Source organism: Diabrotica virgifera, chromosome 7, assembly GCF_917563875.1.
Source record: "Diabrotica virgifera virgifera chromosome 7, PGI_DIABVI_V3a".
NCBI lineage: Eukaryota > Metazoa > Arthropoda > Insecta > Coleoptera > Chrysomelidae > Diabrotica > Diabrotica virgifera.
This window is the reverse complement of record NC_065449.1, coordinates 234,964,604-234,988,508: the sequence shown is the minus strand read 5'-3', so window position 1 is coordinate 234,988,508 and position 23,905 is coordinate 234,964,604. Positions and strand designations below refer to the sequence as shown.

At 33.1% G+C, this 23,905-nt stretch overlaps 1 protein-coding gene across 1 annotated transcript; it reads left to right on the top strand.

Moving 5' to 3' along the window:
* Positions 1–6,104: 6,104 nt before the first annotated feature.
* Positions 6,105–21,847, top strand: LOC114325688 (larval cuticle protein 65Ag1-like). Its single transcript, XM_028273820.2, has 2 exons — positions 6,105–6,319; positions 16,138–21,847. Exons 1-2 carry the CDS (start codon positions 6,192–6,194, stop codon positions 16,340–16,342), a joined length of 333 nt encoding a protein of 110 aa, XP_028129621.1. The 5' UTR covers positions 6,105–6,191; the 3' UTR covers positions 16,343–21,847.
* Positions 21,848–23,905: the final 2,058 nt, after the last annotated feature.

The window sequence follows — 23,905 nt, the reverse complement described above, 5'->3', positions numbered from 1 at the left end:
GAAACCTGTGAGGCCGAGTCTAAAAGTGCCTTTGCGAAGACCCTCTTGCCGCTAGGAGCGACAAGATAGACCTGGAGTGTGCTTAGTAACACCAAATGATTATCAAGCGAGGCTGCAGATAGAGCCATTGAATGTGGAGTCGAATTTTGAAGATTAACTTCCGTTTCAGGAGCTCTAACATGTGAGGGCCCCTGTTGTGAATTACCCTGTATATGGGAGTTATTTGAGATAGCGGTTTTATTATGATTATTTGAGTTGTGTTGGCCAACAGCCGCGGAAGGGTTACTATGACCCGTTTTGTCGAAATGGAGCAACGTGTGATGACGAAATTTACAAACTATGCAAGAGAATTTGGATTTACACTGATCGAGCATGTGAGACCCAAGACAATTAATACAAAATTTATTTTGTTTGACAAAACTAAAACGTTCTTTAGAATTCAACTGCTTGAACTGAGGACAAGAGTAGATCGAGTGAGAGTCGTTGCAATAGGAACATTTCTTAGGACCTAAGCGAGGCGAAAGGTTACTGGTAGAAGTGTCTGAGGCTAGGTGTAAAGAGTGTCTGGAAGTAGTAGTCGATTTTGGTTTTGATTGAGATTGAATATTCTCAAGATGAACAACGCGTGTCTCGATTTCCCCTAGAAAATGGACAAAATCAGGGGTAGCTTGGCTACCACCGGATTGGAACTCAAGAGCCCTAATGGTAGGTGCGTCGAGTTTCTGAGTAGCGATATGTATGAGAAGTAAATGCAAGAGATCTGAAGGGGGCCTATTCAAGTTCAATAGGGCCTTGAAATTATTTGACATGACCGTATGAAAATTTCTTAATTGTGAGTGATTTGCGTTTCCAGAAATAGGAGGCGCATCAAGAATTTGAGAGATGAGAGTTTTGATAAGCGATTTAGAGTTGGCGTACCTTTGTGTCAGGTTATCCCGGGCTATTTTGTAATTGTCACCTGTGAGTGGGATATGCTCGAGAAGCGTCAAAGGCTCGGAAGTTAGAAAACTTTTGAGGTAAATGAGTTTTTCCAGATCACTTAATGTAGTATCAGATCCTATTATTGTATCAAAGGTCTCAATGAATGAATTGTATTCAGTAACTAAGCCACTAAATGGTTTTAACTGAATACGAGGGAGGTTTACTGTTCGTTGCCTAGCCATAGACTGTGAGGTTAGAGAAGAATTAGGGTCAAATTGGAGGGAGGGGGTAGCAGTCACATTAGAACTTTCAATGACCTCTAACCTTTCTTCCAATAGAGAAATTGTATCCAAATATTTATCAAAAACCACAGAGGAATCAGTAGAGGGGGTAGGTTCCTCGGAGATCGTCTCCAGCACATTTTGAGCATCGCGGAAAAGTCCGTAAGAATGTTTGAGTTGTGAAATTATTTCACGAATTTTATATTTGTTTAGAGAATTAAGAGTTGTGGGAACCGAATCAGCCAACTTGGTTATATCAAGTTTTGCGGTGAGCCTCTGTCGGTTATATTTTGATCGGTCAGCCATGTTGCGAGAATGTGAGATTAGATAGATTATTTGCAAATGTCTAAACCTATAAATCGATGCGAAAATGAGAGAATATGTACAATATATTATATATTACACGTTTAATAGTGTGAGATTGGCTTAATAGTATCACCCTGTATGAGCGCAGATTAGTATATGAAATGCAAAACTATAAAATTTCAAAATATATGCAATTTTCCAAAATGGGTATTTTTCAGCAAGTGTGAGACACCCTTAACAAGTATTTAAATTAATTAAATTGAAGGAAAAAACAATTATTTATTTTCTATAGTTTTCTAGAAGTGTAAAATGAGCTTAAGCGAAGCTAAATGTAGCAAAAACTTACAATTTATGCAAGAAAACAAAATTATTTTTAATAATTTTTGTAACCTGTGAACCAGGCTTAATCGGATTCAAAATTATAAATTTAATTTAAATCAAAAGGTTGAACAAACAATGTTAAAATTATAACACCCGTACTATCAGCCAAGAAATGAGTACACTTTTTGTATACTATAAACAGAAAAATATATTTACGAAAATAAAATAATGTAATATATGCAAATATTTTTTCATACAAACAAAACGACTCCTTTATTTGAACAAAGCAAGTAGTTTCTGAAATTGCACGTGTAGACCGGGCTTAACAACCTACCAGCTATTGTAGAGACGTGCTGGGTTAAATACTGAGAATTTGAGTGCAGAAAGAGAGGAATATTTTATTTTTGTGCCGGGGCGGCGTGGCTTGGAAATTTCCAAATGCAACAGAAAGACACTATAAATGAAAAACCGTTATTCTCAGAATAGAGATTATCAAAATATGCAAATACGAAGGACCTTGAGGATTTAATTAATAAATAATTAATATGATACGGCTCGATGGAACAGAAATGTTTAGGCAATACGTAAAGTATCCTTAACAATAGTAACCTATACTTATTGTACGGTTATAGAGTATATTCCCATAGGTAAGCTGGTTAAGAGTAGATAACGATTTTTCATATGTAATTTAAAGTATTATCTGCATAAATGGCACAAAGAATATTTGCTACGAGAGGTATATGGTTCAAAATGCATACAGTATCACGACTAATAAGTTATGTTCACATACATGTAGAGTACTTACAGTTTTATTCCTTGATGACGTGTCACATCAGAGCTCTGATTGAATTCCATAATCCATTTGGTTCATTTGTAAGGCACTCACTAATACGCTAAATAAATCATCGTCGATAATACTGAGCAGATTGAATTATCTGAGCGGTATAAAACGATAGCAAAAAAAGCCGGTAAAATGCGGCCTTTTTACGAATAGCGGGAGCGTCGATAGATTAGAGATGATTCTCGTTAGGAAGCTTTTGACGATCTGCCCCGGCGAGGGGTTCAAATGCGAGTCTCAACAATAACCTGGAGTTTCCAGAAAGGTTACATAAATACTACTTGAATTTTAAGTAATCAGTAGTACAGGGGCGTAACTAATTATTTTAGTGAGCCGTGTATAATATATTTATTGTACAACACCTTTATCCTGTTAGAGGCCATTCATTTTCACAGTGCGACAGGAACTTTGGGATAGTGCGCTCTAGTATTAAGAAAACAGAAAAGATTGGAACTGCAAAACCTTGGCTAGAAGCCATTGTAACATCAAGACAGAACCCTTCCAACTTCGAGATGTTAATGGACCGATCCATTATAAAAGACTGGGAGACAGCCTTGGCTCCTTTTATTCAAAAAAATTCCAGTTTCTATTCATGAAAAATTTACCATCATGAAGTATGTGATGATAAAGTTCAATCCAAATGGAACAATCCTCACTTCTAAAAACTACCACCCAGCATTCACTCCCTTCCAGTATATGAACAGAGTGAGCATTGAAAAATTAGAAGAAGTTCAACCTTTGACACTTCCTTTTCCAGAAGTCCGTGAGGCAAAGATTAAGGATGTGAGAAGTTTGTATAAACATTTGGACATAGATAGTGCTGAATGGCTTGAATGTATGCTTAACGAGAAACAGTAAATGAGGCTACTTTAATATCTTTTCCTTTCAGATTTCAAATCAATGTATTGTTTTTTAATAGACCTTAGTATAGTATACATATTGGAACATTTATAATGTTATTTTCTATCTAAATTGTATAAAAACAGTTTTCTAATATAGCCCGATGTTGATTTATAGTACTTTGTTATGATCAATAAAGGAATAGCTGTGTAATTCTAAAAGATGTTAATATATTTATTTGTTCTGCCCACGATCTCACAGTACAGTTTGTAGAAAATAACCTTAAATCACACAAAATAAATTAAAGTTAGAATAATTTGCACCAAAAAAGTCTATTTCCGGAAGAAGGGCACATAGCACTCATATTTAGACATTTAACTGTATTCATAATTATATTACATACTACTAAAGGAGTTTAAAAAACTGTAGCTAAGGTTATATAAATTATGTAAAATATTATCACACAAACAACTTCATAAACGTGATTAAGTTAAATAAAACTTAATTTTAAATTGGGTATTTCTCAAAACCACCATTTTGGCTATGTGCCCTTTGTCCGGAAATGTCCTCAATTGTGGCTTATTTTCCAATTAGAATAATAAACGTTGTGCACAGACAAAAAAGATTAAAATAAATAAAGGAAATGCGATTGAAGGTTTTCATGCCCAGGCTAATGCTATGAAACAATCAAGTGAAAAAAGATTTCCTCCAATTTAAATCTGAAAAACTGTAAAAATTCCTATCCCAAGCTTTGATAGAGCCAAAGGAAATGCTCGACATATTTTGGGTAACATACAAGATAAAAGAATTGACGATTTATATAGAGTTGGTAGGAAATACGGAACAATAAACACACTTTTTCAAGAAAACGAATAAGAGAATTTTCTTAATTTCGATGATGTTCCAGACGTTAAGCTGTCTCTAAGAGAAATTAGTATAAAATATTCTAAATTTGGAGGACAAGGCTTTATACAACGCTACTATGCAAAAGGAAAAGCTCTTTAAAAAAGTGTAAAAGGTCTATAACGTATTATTGTGCAATTCTAAATACCATAATGCCTCAACATGAGAGAATAAACACTATTTTTTTTAATTACGACAATATCAAAATAATTAACATTGAAATCAAAAAATGATGTTTTATTAAACTTAATGATGTAACAAATTAAGACATTTGAATAGCTGATCGGAATTTGACTAGTCAACCCCCGATTTTATAAAATTATATTTCGACCTTTACCTGACCAAAATATTCTCTCCTAGGTTTGACTAGTGAAAGGCCGAAACTGTAATTTATTTTTGGCTTTGACTAAGACCGTCAGTCAGACCTGAGGATTGCCTAATCAAACATAGGATTCCCTGAAATTCGGGCTTTGACTATAACATGTATCTAAGTGTTAGTTAATTTCAAAAAGATTCTAACAGCGCAACCCGTGGGAATGAGAAGACCCGGGGTAGACCAAAGCTGAGGTGGATGGACGGGGTAACACAAGATGCCGAGAAGATCGGAGTCGGCAACTGGAAAATGAAAGCAAGGAAGAGAACAGAATAGCGTAGAAAGCTTGAGAAGGTCGAGGCCCTCTAAGGGCTGTAGCACCAAGATGATGATGATGATAAGTGTTAGTTAATTTTATAGAATAATAGTACATTGTTTACCGGGTAGGAAAAGCTTAACATTCCTGGACGACTGTGAAGATTGCTAAGTCGAGGCGCAAGCCGAGACTGAGCAACACAGAGTCCAGGAATGTGGCTTTTCCTACGAGGTAAACATACTATTTTCCCGCAAATCGTTTAAAATTCGACAGATATTGATTGATTTAAAAAAAACGCGATAATTTTATTCTCAAATAAATGGTGCTTTGAAATTCCTAATAAAATTACTTGGGTTACTATGGAAACGTACTGTGGTTGAATTGTCAAACTTGACGCTTATAAATTTAATTGCTGGTGTTCTCGAAAGTAAAATGATAAGTGATGATGAAATTTCCATTCCTGGGACTCCTCCAGAGCTGGTTGAGGCAGTGAATACTGCTTCATTAGAATTATTGCCAAAGAAATCAAAAGAAAAGTACGAAAATGCATACAGACGTTTTATGGATTATCGCATGAGTAAAAATACGAGTTCTTTCTCAGAGAATGTTGTAATGGCATACTTCCTAGACCTTCTATCATTTATGTAGAACACTAACAACTGTACGGAAATATCATTTCCTTACAGTAAGGAAATGACATTTCCTTACAGTAAGGAAGTCCTGACTTTTTCTTCAAGAAATTTTGACAGGAATGTCAAAATTTCCTGGCGATTTGCGGAAAAACAATTTTTCATGATAAAGTGAAAAAAATAAATAATCAGCGAAATATCTAACTTCAGAAATAAACGTAGTTCCAATTTAAGCTGCAGACCACATTGATATTTTTATATTTCATTGGTTTGTTCGGATACTTTTGGATCTACCTTGGTATTTTAATTTGTTCAAAGGTAATCTGACTGAATAATTTTCCATATCATTAATCTCCTCTTGCTGACATACATTTCGGCAATAAAAATGCAAAGGAGAGTAAATATCTATGAAAATTATATTAACTCATCACGTTTGACCCACCATGACCCTTATAATACCTTAATATTTAAATAGAAAAAATTCACATCAAATTTGTATCAGTTGATAATAACTTCTCCAAACATGAAGTTCACAGTTGTTGTTTTTATTGCGCTAATCGCTTTATGTGTTGCTTTACCTGCAAATAACAATCCCAGTTCTGTGATTATAAGAGCCAATAGTGATGTGAGACCAGATGGATATGAATTTGGGTATGTGATAATATAACACTATTAACATATTTATGGTTAGGTTTATTTAGTTTGTTAGGTAGATCAGTAGTTTACTGTAGATTTTGGTGTATTAATAAGTGCAAAAACGGTCTAACATGCTTCATGTTGGTCCTTGTTTAGGGCCTACAGATTGTCATAATTACTGAATATAATATTATGAATATATGTGTACACATAAAAAACTATGTATATAAATATATGTCATTGATCTTCTTCTTCTTTTCCTTCTTCGTCTAGCATCTGAACATAAGCATCTTCAAAAGTCTTCCTTCCATTGTTTTTGGTTGTACGCTACTTATAGCCAATTTTTCCCGGCAGTTCGTTTCAGATCATCTGTCCATCTCATAGGAGTGATAGGAGGTCTGCCTCTGGGTCTTTTGTGTTGGTATGGTCTCCAGGTTTGAATTGTTCTGTGCCATTTGTTTAGATCGCTCCTAGCTACACGTCCAGCGTATTCCCATTTCAATTTTAATGATTTTTGTACCACATGACTTTGGTTTTCTGTTTATCCATGTGTTTGTTTTCCTGTCCTGTTTGTTCCTGTGATATGCCAAGCATTGCTCTTTCCATCGCGTCTTGAGAGACTCTGAGTATGTGAGTATGTTTATATTCTTTTTTGTGATCGTCCATGTTTGTGACCATATATTAATATCGGAATAATGCATGCATCAAAAACTTTAGATCTAAGATGTAGTTGGATTTGCTGATTTCTGAGTATATAGTTCAGTTTGTCGAATGCTGCCCATGCTAACTTTCTTCTTCTTTTTATTTCTTCCGTTTGAATTTCCCTATTTAGTAACATTTTTGTCCTAAGTATATACAGGGTGTAACGAAAATACAGGTCATAAATTTTATCACATATTCTGGGGCCAGAAATAGTTTGATTGAACCTAACTTACCTTAGTACAAATGGGCATATAAAAAAAGTTACAACCCTTTGAATTTACAAAATGAAAATCGATTTTTTTCAATGTATCGAAAACTATTAAAGATTTTTTATTGAAAATGGACATATGGCATTCTTATGACAGTAGCATCTTAAGAAAAAACTATAGTGAAATTTACACCCTATAAAAATTTTATGGTGTTTAGTTCCTTTAAACTCCCCCAAACTTTTGTGTACGTTCCAATTAAATTATTATTGTAGTACCATTACTTAAACACAATATTTCTAAAACCTTTTTGGCTCTTAGTACTTTTTCGAAAAGTCAGTTTTTATCGAGATATTTTGACTATTTGTCAAATCCACCACATATTTGTATATAGGTCATTCCATTTCAAATCACTCAATTTTGGAGCAAAAAAAATTTTGGACCTCCGATTTGTCTGAAAATTGGTATATAGCTTCTGCGGGACGTAAAAATAAGATATTTAAGGTCAAAAAATCTTCTTCTTCTTTTTTTCTCAAAATGTTATTTTATGCGACTTTACAATGATTTGGTGTTTATTTATATAAATTTGCATTTTCTATCGTAAAGTATCAATGGAAAACATAATATTTTAATAGAAGGGACTCAAAAATGTCATTATATGGCATTATTACAAGTTACTTTGATTCAAAACAAGCTTTTGATCAAATTTTATAGTGTAGAAAACGATAAAATACCGTTTTTTACATTTCTCTCCATTCCCAAAATACATCATAATCGATCTGGCTGAAAATTTGTCCACAGATAGACAAAACACAGGACTTTAAGTGGTGAGAAGGATTTGAAATATATTACAATACCAAAAAAGTTGCATGCAATAATAGAGTCAAAAATATAGGCGTCTAATATAAGTACAATTAACTCGAAAATATCGACCTCACGACAAAAATTGTTAGAAAGAAATTGTAATAATTGTAAATACGATTTATTTGGAACAATTTCAGTTCCTACCACTTTTGTCGAAAAGTTAAAAATGGCGGAGGTATTGAGCAAAACAAGTTCTCCTTTAAAATCAAGATGGCGGCTAACGTAACGGAGTAATTCATTCGTGATTTTAAATTTAGGCTACTATTGACTCCCCTAAAGATCAGAAAAATAAAATTTTGGGCAGCTCAGCATTCAAGGTCAAATGCTATCCCGACTGGACTAATATATATTTTTGAGTCTGATATTACTGCATGTAACTTTTTTGGTATTGTAATATAATTCAAATCCTTCTAACCACTTAAAGTCCTATCTTTTGACTATCTGTGGACAAATTTTCAGCCAATTCGATGATGACGTATTTTGGCAATGGAGGAAAAGGTAAAAAACGGTATTTTAACGTTTTTTACACTATAAAATTTTATCAAAAACTTGTTTTGATTCAAAATAACTTGTTATAATGCCATATAATGACATTTTTGAGTCCTTTCTATTAAATTATTATGTTTTTCATTGATACTTTACGACAGAAAATACAAATTTGTTTAAATAAACACCAAATCTCTGTAAAATCGCATAAAATAAAATTTGGAAGAAGAAGATTTTTTGACCTTAAATATCTTATTTTTACGTCCCGCAGAAGCTATATACCAATTTTCAGACAAATCGGAGATCCAAAATTTTTTGCCTGAGTGATTTGACATGGAATGTACCATATAGTTAAGTACGATTATGGAGACTTGGTAATAATATGAAAATTTATGTAAGATTTAAAATTTTAAGTATATTTTGAACCGTATTAAAAGAGAAGCCATATCTCGATAAAAGGTGCCTTCTCGAAAAAATAAAAATAAGCAAAAAGTTTTAAAAACATTTTGTTTAACTAATGGTATCGCAGTAATAGTTTAATTGGAGCGTACACAAACATTTGGGGGGTTTAAAGGAACAAAACCCCCATAAAATATTTATGTAAACATATTAAAAAAGAAGCCACAACTCGACAAAAACTGCCTTATCGAAAAAATATTAAGAGCCAGAAAAGTTTTAAAAATATAGAATTTAACTAATGGTATCACAATAATGATTTAACTGGAACGTACAGAAAAGTTTGGGGGCGTTTAAGCGAACAAAACCACCATAAAATTTTTATGGGGAGCACAAATTTTACTATAATTTCTCGTTAAGATGCTCCTGTCATTATAATGCCACATGTCCATTTTCAATAAAAAATCTCTAATAGTTTTCGATATATTCGAAAAAATCGATTTTAATTTTGTAACTTCAAAGGGCTATAACTTTTTTTCTGTGCATATTTGTACTAAGGTAGGTTAGGTTCATTCGGACTATTTTTGGTCCCAGAATATGTGATTTAATTTATGACCTGTATTTTTGTTTGTATATTCTTCAACTTTTTCTATAACTTTGTCGTTTATTATTGTCACGGTTTCTTCGGAGTGCATGACTTTTGTTTTGTTTAAATTAATTTTTAGTCCTATTTTAGAAGATTCTGTGTGTAGTTCTGAAAGCATGGTTTGCAGTCTTTGTAGGTCAGTAGCTATCAGGATTATATCATCCGCAAATCGTAGATTACTGAGGTAGCGGCCATTGATGTTTATTCCCTTAAATTTCCAATTTAGATTTTTAAACACGTCCTCCAAAGCTAAGGTGAACAGTTTGGGTGATAGAGTGTCTCCCTGTTTGACTCCCCTGTTTAATGGTACAGGGTTCGTGTATTCATTTTCATTTAGGTAGTATGTAGCTGTAGCTTGGTTCATAGTTTCTTTTATTAAGTTAATATATCTGCTGTCTATTCTACAATTTTGCATTGCGTATATTACGGCCGTGTGTTCTATAGTGTCGAAAGCTTTTTTCCAGTCTACAAATGCTATAAAAACTGGAAACTTGTATTCGTTACATTTTTTTATCAATATTTTTGTGGTTAACAGGTGATCGGAAGTTGAATAGCCTTTTCTAAAACCTGCCTGTTCATATGGTTGGTTTTCATCTAATTTCCTTGTTAGTCGGGTAGTTATGACTTGTGAGTATTTTAAACAGGTGTGACAGTATATTGATAGTCCTGTAGTTTTCCAAATTTCGATTATCACCTTTCTTGTGTAATAAGATTACTTTAGAGTTGTTCCAGCTCTTAAAGGCTTTGCCCTGTTTTAAATGTCTTTAATATTGCTTTTCAAGCAGGATCATTTTTATTCCTTATGTGAAAGAATAGTTTTGGTGGTTATTCTTTCTACTCTCCTAAGTCTGGCAAAGTGTTGCCTGATAGGGCTTTTCATAGATTGTAATTTGTTTCGAGCTTCTGTCACATGTTGTATACTCTGTGTATAATATTAATATACACGGATTATACGACATATGACAGAAGCTCGAAACAAATGACTGTGAATGAAAAGCCATATTGACGTTCAGTTTTAAGCAGCAATAATTATTAATAAATTTAAAAATATAATTATATTTTACGGTTTGCTATTATAGAGGAGATACAATACACTGTGATAAAGTTGGTTGCCTAAGATGTGGTTTGTTTTCCCGCGAATTTATTTCGGGTCATCAAGAATCCTGAGCTTCACGTTCATTTTCAAAACTTTCACACTAACACAACTTCTTGGGAATGACACTTGAGCTGTCTTTCCTTTTTTTGATATATATAAAAAGCTTATTTAAGGGTATGCATTATGAAAAACATGTTAATATGAATAAAAGTAATACCGGTAGTAAATTATTAATAGCAATTTGCTGCGATTAAATATAAATATCATTCATGGCGTGCAGTAAGATTTAAAAGAAATAATGTACCTATGTTGTATATTAGGTATACATATTATACCCACATAATTCTACATAAATATGTACATTATTATACCCTATTCCACGAACATACGCCTGTTTTGGATTACTTCGACAACGAATATTTTACTGTGCAAAATAAGAAGAACGAAAGTAAATTGCAAATTACATTGTTGTTTATTGGTTTATTGGAAGTACTTTCGTACTTTTTATGTTGCACAGTAAAATATTCGTTGTCGAAGTAATCCAAAACAGGCGTATGTTCGTGGAATGGCCCATAGTTATCTATACAGAATATGCAACCAAAATATATATGTCCACTCAGGTTTCCACTCGTTGGTTTTGGTGCAAAAAACCAAAACGTTCGAATCCCATAATTTTTATTTTTAGAGAACATATTTTATTTTTTTTATTTATTAAACAACACCGAGGCGATACCTTGGTCATTTACAACTATTAATTACAAAATACTGTAATGTTTAATGACAATCTTAAAACTAATGTTTGTTGAGTTCTTCCCAATGGTATTCCTCAATTTTTTTTAACCAGCTTAAACAAAACACTTAACACACACATTTACATGCACACTACACTAACATTTGTTATTTACACTAACTAGAAAGGTTTAGTTCTCTTGAGTCTTCTCACTATTCCATGCTGGTCCAGGAGTTGAATATCTTTTACGTTTGCATGGCCATGAAGTCTGTTTTCATGCTTCTTTGCAAATATTTTAATTAAATCTGCCACCATTTCCACACCTAGGTCTCAGTGTCGGTCGCTACTTCTTATGTACCAGGGATCATTTACAATGTCTCTTAGTACTTTACTCTGAAAACTTTAGATCATTTTGACGTTACTCGCACTGGCACATCCCCAGAGCTTTATGCCATATGCCCATACCGGCTTCAGTACTTGTTTATATATCATGAGCTTATTATTTACTGACAATTCTGAATTTAAAAATGAACAACCATTTTCAATTTCGTTGCAACACGAAACTACAGCCGCATCATTATTCCAGTTCAATCAGAGAGTGCAGCGAGCACCTCTATCGGTTTCGAAACTTATTAGTTTTTCATCAGGAGGCACATATGCAGATCTCTCTGACCCAACTAGGACAAACCCCGGCGTGCACTCACGGATTGCAACGAACAAAATGGCAGGGATGCCCTAGCGGCAACTGCTAGCAAAAACCAGTTTTCAATCTAATAGCACATAACACCACATCAAAAAATGTTATTCTACACCCTACCCGACTGAAAACAATGGGAACCTTCTCTGGTAACACCTCCGAGGCTTCTACAATTTTCAAGCCATAACGGATGCTGAGACTAAGGATGATGAGGGAATTTTACAATTTATAATTCACGTCCCATCTGCTCAGCGCGGTAAAGTTCCAACGAGAATGGTTCCCCCCTGTTGTTTTATGTGCTATTAGATTGAAAACTTAGTTTTTTACTCGCTAGGGCATCCCTGCCATTTCGTTCGTTGCAGTCCGTGACTGCACGCCGGGGTTTGTCCTAGTTGGATTAGAGAGAGCAGCATATGTGCCTCCTGATGAGAGACTAATAAGTTTCGAAACCAGTAGAGGTGCTTGCTGCACTCTCTGATTGAACTGGAATAATGATGAGGCTGTAGTTTCGTGTTGCAACGAAATTGAAAATGGGTGAAATTGGAAAAGGGAACCATTCTCGTTGGAACTTTACCGCGCTGAGCAGATGGGACCTGAATTATAAATTGTTAAATTCCCTCATCTTCTTTAGTCTCAGCATCAGTTATGGCTTGCCAATTGTAGAAGCCTCGGAGGTGTTACTAGAGAAGGTTCCCATTGTTTTCAGTCTGGTAGGATGTAGAGTAACATTTTTGGATGTTGCTTTATGTGCTATTAGATTGAAAACTTAGTTTTTTTTAATTCTGAATTTCTTCCGAGGAGCAAGTACAATTTTCTATATTTTATGTTTAATTCTATTTTTTCTTTTTGATGTGTTCTTTCCATCTCAGTCTGACATCTAGGGTCGTACCCAAATATTTTGCTGTATTGGCATAGGGTATTGTAGTGCCATTTTAGTACTATTGGTATTTTATTTATTTTCTATGGAACATGTTTTATAAGTAGAAAAATCCTTACATGCAACCCTCTCAAAAGCGGGGAGGGCTCGTTTGAAAAGATATTTATTTAGATTTTTCACAGCATCTCGTATTATCAATTTGGATGGCCAGTTACCGAGAAATAATTGTGAATATCATCATCATTATGACATCTACACTCCTGCCGCACACTTTGGGCTCTTCCGATTCGTTTGTCGCGGTGAATCAATCCGCATTAACATTTTGGTTTTACAATTGGTTGTGTGACTTGGCATCTTCTACAATTTTCCTCCATTCGTTCCTGTTTTTGCTTCTGGTTACCCCTTCTCTGACTCCCATCTTCTTAAGGTCCTCTATCTGGTTCCCCCATCTAGTTTTGGGTCTTCCTCGTGGTCTCCCTGATACAGGTCTCCATTTGGAAATTTTCTTGATAACGGCTTCCGGATTCCTCCTTTATATATGTCCCATCCATCTGAGTCTCTGTGCCTTGATAAATCTGATGATGTCTTCTCCTTTCAGAAGTTCTCTTACTTCGTAGTTCATGCGTTTTCTTAATTCATTATTACCTAAGTTTATTGGTCCTGCTATTCTCCGAATTATTTTCCTTTCTAGGATCCTCAATCTTTCTTTCTCTTTCTGTGTCAGATACATTACTTCAGCCCCATATGTGATTACTGGTCTAATTGCTGCTTTGTAAATTTTCAGTTTTGTATTCTGAGTAAGCTTCTTATCTTTGAGGAAGTTACTGTATTTCCAGTAGGTTCTGTTTCCTCCCTGGATTCTTTCATTAATTTCGATACTTTTATCATTACTTCCATTAACTGAGACTCCAAGATATTTAAAATGTTCTACCTTTTCAAATTCAAATTCACCAATATTTAAGCTTATCATATTAACTGGGTTTTTTCTTTAGCATATTAGGTATTTTGTTTTGTTTTGATTTATTTCTAAATGCATTTTGGATGCTTCTTTGTATAACATGTATGCATATGCTTCGTAACATATGTTATAAATAGAAAAATTCTTATATGCAACCTTCTCAAAAGCGGGGAGGGCTCGTTTTAAAAGCTATTTATTTAGATTTTTCACTGCATCTCGTATTATCAATTTGGATGGCCAGTTATCGAGAAATAATTGTGAATATAAAATACCAAAATAGTTTCAAACTGTGTTTCCCTAAAAATAAAAATTGACGACTCCGATTTTTTTTTGCATCAATAACAATAAAACCTGCATGGAAAATGTTCGATGGCACATCCTGTGAACTTTTTAGTCTACTAATTTGGGTCTGCTAGAAATTAAAATAACTAAACCAATTACAGAAACCTACCTAGTATATCTGCAAATGACAGTCAAGAAGAAGATCAACAACTTTCGAGATCATGGCTAGGTCAGCTAGGGAAAGTAATAAAGAAGATTGTAAAAATCATTCTCTAAAGGTATTAGTAATACAAGCTTCTTATCGGTGCGGTGTCCAAGAATATACCTACTATATCCGCCAAAATAAATAATAAATCTTAATGATTTAAACGCGCTTTAGCATGTGAACCGCCTTAAATAAAACGCATGTAGTTGTAATCGCGCGTTATCAAAACGCTCGTTAAGCGCTTGTCATGTGAACGGGGTCTAACGGTGCCTAAAATGATCGAGAAATTTCACTAATAGGCTCTTACAGCCCGATTACAGCTACGTACATTTTATTTGAGACCGTTTACATGTTTTGAATCATTAAAACGCGCGCTAGCATCATGTGTATTATAATATGAACTCTCTGTATAAATCATAATTTAAATAAGATTATTAACCTTTAGGGTATTGAACAGATATAAAAACAATAGTTTATAGTTTTGTATCACATGTTTATTATGCGTGAACTATATTTGTTATGATTTAGATCGGTATAAAAACATGCTGAGCAATCAGTATGGGGATAGAGAGATAATTATTATTAACGTAGTATGTAGAGGTCGAGGCGCTATGAATCATTAATATTATTCATCGCGATTCAAGGGACTGGACTGCACTCCGTATTCTAATTGAAAAGTAAGATTGTTTTGCCTTCGCATTGCAACTGAATAAAAATGGTATACATTTTTATTTTATAGTCGTATTAATCCGTAGAGTAACTCGGTGCATTTTTCCGTTGGAACTTTATCAGCTGCAGACGGGGGATGTGAATTGCATAGTATAGAATTCCTTCCCTCTCGTCTTCACTGCAGCATCCATTTGACTTGCAAATTGTAGAAGTCTTGGAGGTGTCACCAGGAAAGTGTACCAATAAGTTTTCAATTTAAAAATCTTTCAGTAATATTTTTAATATTTTCAATATTAATAATTTACTATTAGGATTGAAAACTACTTCGTCTTTCAATGCCAGAAGGCGCTAGCCACCTACTATCATCACTTCAGTTGCAATGGGTGGGAAAACCTCTCGATACGAATCAGTTAAAATATGGAGAACAGTGCCTACGTTCCTTCCGATGAAGGCTCCAATAAGAGCCGAAAATCGCGATTCAAGGGACTGGACTGCACTCCGTATTCTAATTGAAAAGTAAGATTGTTTTGCCTTCGCATTGCAACTGAATAAAAATGGTATACATTTTTATTTCAATAATATTAATATTTACATATTGGTCGTACCAGTGAATAAAATATAATGTATCGAAGATGTATTTATTTTTTTTAATTAAATAGAACCAGAAGGCATTAACAGCACACTTATTAGCGACATATGGTCTCAAACAAAATGTATGTAGTTGTAATCGCGAATTATCAAAACGCGCGTTATGCGCCTGTCATGTGAACGGGGTCTTAGTTTACCAAGCTTTATTCATTAGTGCTTTATATTTTTATGGTTTTCTATCCGATCAATTTCTCAACACGATACATTTCGATACTATTATTTATTTTGGCGTATTAGTTATTGTAAGCTTGAAAAGTCGCTGGCTTGGGTTTTCATTGTCTCTTTGGGTTTCTTCATTTTGTTCTGTGTTATCTTTTTATTAATAATCATTTGTCAAATATAAAGTAAAATAAGTTGAATTCTGTTTACAGATATGAAACTAGTGACCCAATTGTTCGTAATGAAGCAGGAATATTACAACAACTATCCCAGGACAAGCTAGCACTTCAAGTCAATGGCGATTTTGCTTTTAACTATCCTGAGGGATTTTCACTTCAAACCACCTACGTAGCTGACGAAAACGGTTATAGGCCCAGAGTATCTTTTGGCCAAGGAATTGGTCGGTCCAGGAACTAGTCTTAATAAGATGGTATCAGTTTAAAAATACATTTATAATTAAGTATTTTCTATGGGAAATAAGCCACAATTTTATTAAAAAATGAATTTATTAACGTTTCGAAGCCCAAATCGGGTTTCGTTGTCAAAATACAAAATACTATTAAAATAAACACAAATGTTGTTGCTAAGTAAAAAAATTTCTTCTAATAATTTATTTAATCTGACTCATTTATATTGGCAATTCAGACGTATATTATACATTTTAAAGTGGAAGACTTTAAAATGATATCGCCAATATTTATGAAATGCGTTCCTGGGACGACTTTACTAAAAGATAGTTTATTCGATTACATGAAATCAATCCCAGCTCCCAAGAATATCCGTCGCAAAAAAATCATAGCATGTGATCTGTCTTTAAAAAGACAACCAAATGCAACGATGACAGTAAATTTCTCACGTTAGAAATTCCATGGTAAATCACGAGGGAAAACCAGGAAAAAACCTCGTGATACTATCCCGACATCGTAAGTATTTGGTCTTACATTTAATTTACCTTCAAAAAACTAATACCAAATTCTGACTTTAATATGTTTAAATTATAAATAATATTAATAATACATAGATATACAATAAGTAATACTAAAATATAAAATTTGTATTAACTCGATATGTTATTGACTTACTAAGCGTGGTATTTTCTTTCTATTGACTTCCTCTTTCAGTATGGGTAACCACATCCTACTGCATTCTACCGAGGAATTTGCGACACAATTGATTTCATTTAGCATAATTAGAGCCGCTTCTTTGATTTTTCTCTTTTTACTATCTGATTCTTTCAGGACTATACTTGAATCTCTCCACTGAACTCTATGTTCATTATCCCGTGCGTGTTGACATATTTGAGATCTATCAAATTCTCTATTTTTAATATAAGACTGATGTTCACTCATTCTAACGTTTAATGGTCTTGATGTTTCACCTAAATAAAATTGTTCGCATTCACAAGGTATTTTATAAATGCAATTCTTTGTTCTTTCTTGTTCATTGTTAGGTTTAGTTTTAGATAGAATATATCTCAATGTGTTTGTTGTTTTGAATGTTGTTGAAATTTTGAATTTGTTTCCTATTGTTTTAAGTTTCTTGGATAGTCCTTTTATATATGGTATTGTTATTTTCCTCGTATTATTTCTTGTGAATGTTGTAGGATCCCGTTCTAAGTTGTTCTGTTTCATTCGATCCAATCTTGTCAATTCCTACAGTTGGGATTGATTTCATGTAATCGAATGAACTATATTTTAGTAAAGTCGTCCCAGGAACGCAACTCATAAATATTGGCGATATCATTTTAAAGTCTTCTACTTTAAAATGTATAATATACGTCTGAATTGCCAATATAAATGAGTCAGATTAAATAAATTGTTAGAAGAATTTTTTTACTTAGCAACAACATTTTTGTTTATTTTAATAGTATTTTGTATTTTGACAACGAAACCCGATTTGGGCTTCGAAACGTTAATAAATTCATTTTTTAGTAAATTTGTGGCTTATTTGCCATAGAAAATGCTTAATTATAAAAATGCCACAAGGAAATAGCTTCAGAACAACAAAAATACATTTGTTTTTCTATTATTTTTTTAACATAGTTTGTTGTAAAATTATTGCTATCATTGGTAACGGTTATTTAGATATTGTGATATGGTATATTAAAACCAGTAACTGAAGGATATATTGCTATGCGGAAGTTTAAAAGTAAGTGTAGATATAATATAAGAAAACAGCGAAAATAAGCAATCACCAAATCAAATGTGTTGCGAATGGGCATGAAATGTAAGTGCCAACTGCAACTACATAAATACCAGCGTAAGCATTACTCGTACAGTTTTTTACTGTAAGATTTTTCAGGAATCAATTGCATTGAAATTTTTTTCCAGCTGTATGATGGCTTATTGGTTCAAAGAACAAAATAACTTAATATACGTTGACTTGACAAAAATAACAAAGGAGTAGGGCTGTACCAAATCCCAGTAGAAAGAATAAATAGGATGAAACGTGCATGTTTATTATCTAGAATTTAAAAAAGCATTTGATAAAGTAAGACATGAATAATTAATTAAAATTCTAAAGACAAAAATCATATAATAAATAATGATTTTGCTTGTTTTCGATTCAGAGAATGGAAAATAGTAATTTAAAACTGAGAATTTTCGTGTTGAAAGTTCTTTCTGGTACATCCTTAATCTGCGACTTTTTCAATTAATAAGACCGCAGACGACGAATATAGAAAACGAAAAGGAAACCATCACATTCCGCTTTCATTCGTCTAGGAAAAAAGGACAGAAGAGGAACTTTCAGTACTCAAATCCGAGTAAAGATAGAAAAATAATAAATGATAGTTTTGCTTGTTTTCGATTCAGAGGGTTGCATACCCGCTGGACAGGCTGTTTCTACCATTTCAGGCGTCCTCAGCAGCGTTCGTTAGCGTGCACTCCTCTGAATCGAAAAATAGCTGGACCATAAAGGGCCTAGCCGGGTAAGATGGTGAAAAGTGCCCCCAACTCAATTTAAATTCCATATAGGTCACTTTTTAGAACATATAGAGGAACTCACTTTCTGAAATTTTTAGCCCCCTAGGTGATCACGTGACCCCCTAGAGCCTAATTAGGCTTTTTATGTTTTTATTTTTTATCTCAGCCGCGTCAAGAGCTAGCGAAAAATTTTATTTAAACAAGTTGTAAGTTTAAAAAAGATCTATATGAAAAAAAAATTTTAAAATTTTTTGGCGGGAAATTCGAATTTTTAGAACAATTTTAAACTTTTAAATAACTCTGAAAAAAAAAACTAAGACACTCGTTTTTACCAAAATCAATTATAATGTGTATTTTTGCACAATATTTCACCCTGAATTTTTTCAAATTTTTAAAATTGGTGAAACGTACCTTTAAAAATAAAAAACCGCATTTTTTCGGTCTTTTTTTTCGTTTTTTGATACAATTTTATACATATTTTTCAAAAAAGGTAACACCGTTACTAGAATAGGTAAAAAAATGAAAAATAATTGGGGTTTGCTTAATAAAATTTTTTTGTAACGACATCCATTTTCAAGATACAGGGCGTTGAAGAAAACAAAATTTTACACATTTTTTACGATTTTGCCGAAACTACTGGGAACAATGCAATAAAATTCGGCAGGTTTTAAGAGGTAGTTATTGTACATTTTTTGACATACAATTAAGAATTTTATATTCATCATTGGCGCGCATACCGGTAATGGTCTGAATTTATTAAAGAAAAAAAGATGGTACGCCACTGACATATTTCAAATTCACAATCATTTTTGAATTCCTCGTTCCATTTGTGACAAAAAATCGATCATTCCATTTTTTCATACGACGAGCCGTTTTGTTGCAAAAAATAAAATATCTTAACGCTTCCAAAGTATTCGAATTAATTTTTATAATGGATGTACGTGTATGAGTTTCTGTATGTAGATGTAGAAACTACTAGAAGTTCGAATGCTTTGTAAGGATTAAGATCTTTTATTTTTTGAATAAAAATGGCACGTCGTATGAAAAAATAAGAAGATAGATTTTTTGTCACAAATTGAACGAGGTATTCAAAAACGATTATTAATTTAAAATATGTCAGTGGCGTACTATCTTTATTCTTTAAAAAGTTCACACCATTACCCCTATGCGCGCCAATGATGAATATCAAATCCTTAATTGTATGTCAAAACATGCACAATAACTACCTCTTAAAAACCGCCAAGTTTTATTACAATGTTGTCAGTAGTTTCAGCAAAATCGTAAAAAATGTGTAACATTTTGTTTTCTTTAACGCCCTGTATCTTGAAAATGGATGGCGTTACAAAAATTTTTATAAAGCAAACCCCAATTATTTTTCAGTTTTTTACCTATTCTAGTGACGGTGTTACCTTTTTTGAAAAATATGTATAAAATTGTATCAAAAATCGAAAAAAAAAAACCGAAAAAATGCGGTTTTTTTATTTTTAAAGGTACGTTTCACCAATTTTAAAAATCTGAAAAAATTCAGGGTGAAAGATTGTGCAAAAATACACGTTATAATTGATTTTCGTAAAAACGAGTGTCTTAGTTTTTTTTTTCAGAGTTATTTAAAAGTTTAAAATTGTTCTGAAAATTCGAATTTCCCGCCAAAAGATAAAAAATTTTTTTTCATATAGATCTTTTTTAAACTTACAACTTCTTTAAATAAAGTTTTTGGCTAGCTCTTGACGCGGCTGAGATAAAAAATAAAAACCTAAAAAGCCTAATTAGGCTCTAGGGGGGTCACGTGATTACCTAGGGGGCTAAAAATTTCAGAAAGTGAGTTCCTCTATATGTTTTAAAAAGTGACCTATATGGAATTTAAATTGAGTTGGGGGCACTTTTCACCATCTTACCCGGCTAGGCCCTTTAAAGGGAATCTGAAAGATAATTTAAATTCCCCATTAGGACGCGATACAGCGACATCTCATAACAAATTGAAGAGTCTCAGATGCAGACTCTTCAATTTGTTATGAGATGTCGCTGTATCGCGTCCTAATGGGGAATTTGAATTATCTTTCAGATTCCCTTTAAATTGACGGTCCAGCTATTTTTCGATTCAGAGGAGTGCACGCTAACGAACGCTGCTGAGGACGCCTGAAATGGTAGAAACAGCCTGTCCAGCGGGTGTGCAACCCTCTGAATCGAAAACAAGCAAAACCATCATTTCTTATTTTTTTATCTTTACTCGGATTTGAGTACTGAAAGTTCCTCTTCTGTCCTTTTTTCCTAGACGAATGAAAGCGGAATGTGATCGTTTCCTTTTCGTTTTTTATATTTGTCGTCTGCGGTCTTATTAATTGAAAAAGTCGCAGATTAAGGATGTACCAGAAAGAACTTTCAACACGAAAAGTCTCAGTTTTAAATTACTATTTACCATTTTAATTTTTATTAAATTGGTGGATTCTGCATCTGAGACTCTTCAATTTCTTATAAAAATCATAGTTAAAACGGGCTTCCGAATAATAACAAACCTTTACTTGAATCAAAGAATACAAGTTGTAGTAGAAAACGAACCCAGGTCAGAAATTGAAATCGGGAGGGAAGTTAGGCAGGGATGTACTATGTATCCATTCCTACTCGATGTATACAGTGAATTAATTTTTAAAGAAGCAAAGTGAAGGAAATGATATATTAATTCTGAAGACGGAGAAATAATATTTAACGCAAGAAAAATAAATAACATAAGATATGCAGATGACACCGTGATTATGGCAAGCTCTGCTGAACAGCAATTTTGTGAAAAATATATGTCTAAACCCACTTTACTTTCGTGTCATGCAATATAAGCTATGCCTATTTATATATTTATTGTAAACTACTTCTAATCAAAATACATATTAGTGTTAATTTATTTTAAAATTATTCATTGTATGATGTATGTATCTACTAATTAAGTATGATGTATGTATTTTTTATTTGTAAAAAAATATCATCGAAAAAAACTTTATACATGTTTTATAGTTGTTTTAATGAAAATATTTATTTTTATGACGTAATACTGATGAGACATGGACTGCGATTCAACGCAGAAAAGAGCATACCACAACATTTGGAACAAATTGTAAATACAGAGCGTTATCTAAAGATATAAGAAAGCAATGCAGCAGAGATAGCTGATTACCTTTACCTCCCAAATATAAATAGAAGTAGAAAAACTTGCTTGTCTAAATAAACCGAGGTATTAATTCCAAAATTATACATATAAATTCAAAAAGAGAGTATAAGCCTCAAACCTGATCTGTAATAGATAACGAAAGTAATAGAAAGACTAACACTGACTTAATATTATTCCAGGAACCGAAGCTTCTCACCTCGCAATTTTTACAGGATGGATCGATTTGCTTGAAAATTTGAGAATAAGTAGTGGATGGTCCAAGGATAAAAATCTATATGACTCCGAAAGGCGCTTTTACCATGGGGGTGGTTGCCACCCATCTTGAGGGTGGAAATTTTTTATTACATTTTGACTGCAAAAGTTGATAAAAATATTCATTTTAATAATCCAAAGACTAACACTGACTTAATATTATTCCAGGAACCGAAGCTTCTCACCTCGCAATTTTTACAGGATGGATCGATTTGCTTGAAAATTTGAGAATAAGTAGTGGTTAGTCCAAGGATAAAAATCTATATGACTCCGAAAGGCGCTTTTACCATGGGGGTGGTTGCCACCCCATCTTGAGGGTGCAAATTTTTTATTACATTTTGACTGCAAAAGTTGATAAAAATATTCATTTTAAGCAAAACATGTTCTATAAATTTTTTTGATAAAATTAATATTTTTCGATTTATTCGCTATCGACAGTGTTAGTTTTATATCGAACAAATCAATGTTTTTCGATATTATATTCTTGGGAATTCTTGGGAATATAAAATTCTTGGGAATTAAATAACCTACAATTTCATATTTAAACATTTTTTCGTAACTCTGATGCTAATCTTTCTATTCTGAAGAAAATGGAATTTTTTTAACAAACTACAAAAATTCGCTATTCGCTTTTAACTCCAGGTTTTTAAAAACTAATCATTCTAAATCAGTCAAACTTCTGAAATCGATTAGTAATGCATAAATTAAGAAGTATGAATAAGGCCAATGACTGGAAACGCCGCTAACTTACATTATTAAGCTTCCAATTGGACTTTTTGATTGATTGATTTTTTAACCGTAACTTTTTTATTTTTTATCCTAGAAAGTTTGGTAAAACAGAATTTTGTAGGTTTCTACAAGATCTATAAGGCTATTAATATTAAATTCTTTTAAAAACCTCAGTCGGAGAAAGAGGTGACTGTAAAAGGGTTGGTATAGGTGGTTTTTGCATGTAATTACAAGTTTTAATTGTCAATAGCTCACTAAGTTTTTGCCATAGAAACAATTTTTGTTAACTCCCTTCTTGGAAATTAAATAAGCGACAATGTTAGATTACCATATTTTTTCGTATCTCTGATGCTACTCTTTCTATTCTGAAGAAAAGGGCATTTTTACCAAACTACAAATATTCGTTATTCGCTTTTAACTCCATTTGTTTAAAAGCTAATCATTATAAGCCGGTCAAACCTCTAGAACCTATTAATAATACATAAATATAAAAAACTATATAATAGGTCTGGATCCCGCGCATGAAAAAATAGTTGATTAATAGCAAGCTTAAAATTTGTTAATAGCTTAAGGGTGTCTAGTCGGATAAACTTTGATATATGGGAACACTGTAACAGGGGCAGTTTTAATTGTGGAACAGGTTAAAAATTTGGAACGGTCAGACCACGAAAACGGCGCATTTATTTTGTCCGACAGAACAGACTTACACTCTCCGAACAGAGATTAAACTCTCATGCAAAAATCAGACTGCTATTCATCACCTGTCATAATTCTTGTCATATGACATATTCTACATATTCCACTCATTAAAACGCCCATTTAGTGATAAATAGCAGTCTGATTTTTGCATGAGGGTTTAATCTCTGTTCGGAGATTTTAAGTCTGTTCTGTCGGACAAAATATATGTTCCGTTTTCGT

Bases quoted from the DNA above. Each gene is read 5' to 3' on its own strand.
- LOC114325688 (XM_028273820.2), top strand. From the start codon at position 6,192: ATGAAGTTCACAGTTGTTGTTTTTATTGCGCTAATCGCTTTATGTGTT. The intron at 6,320-16,137 runs GTATGTGATAAT...TTCTGTTTACAG, and splicing joins CCAGATGGATATGAATTTGG to ATATGAAACTAGTGACCCAA.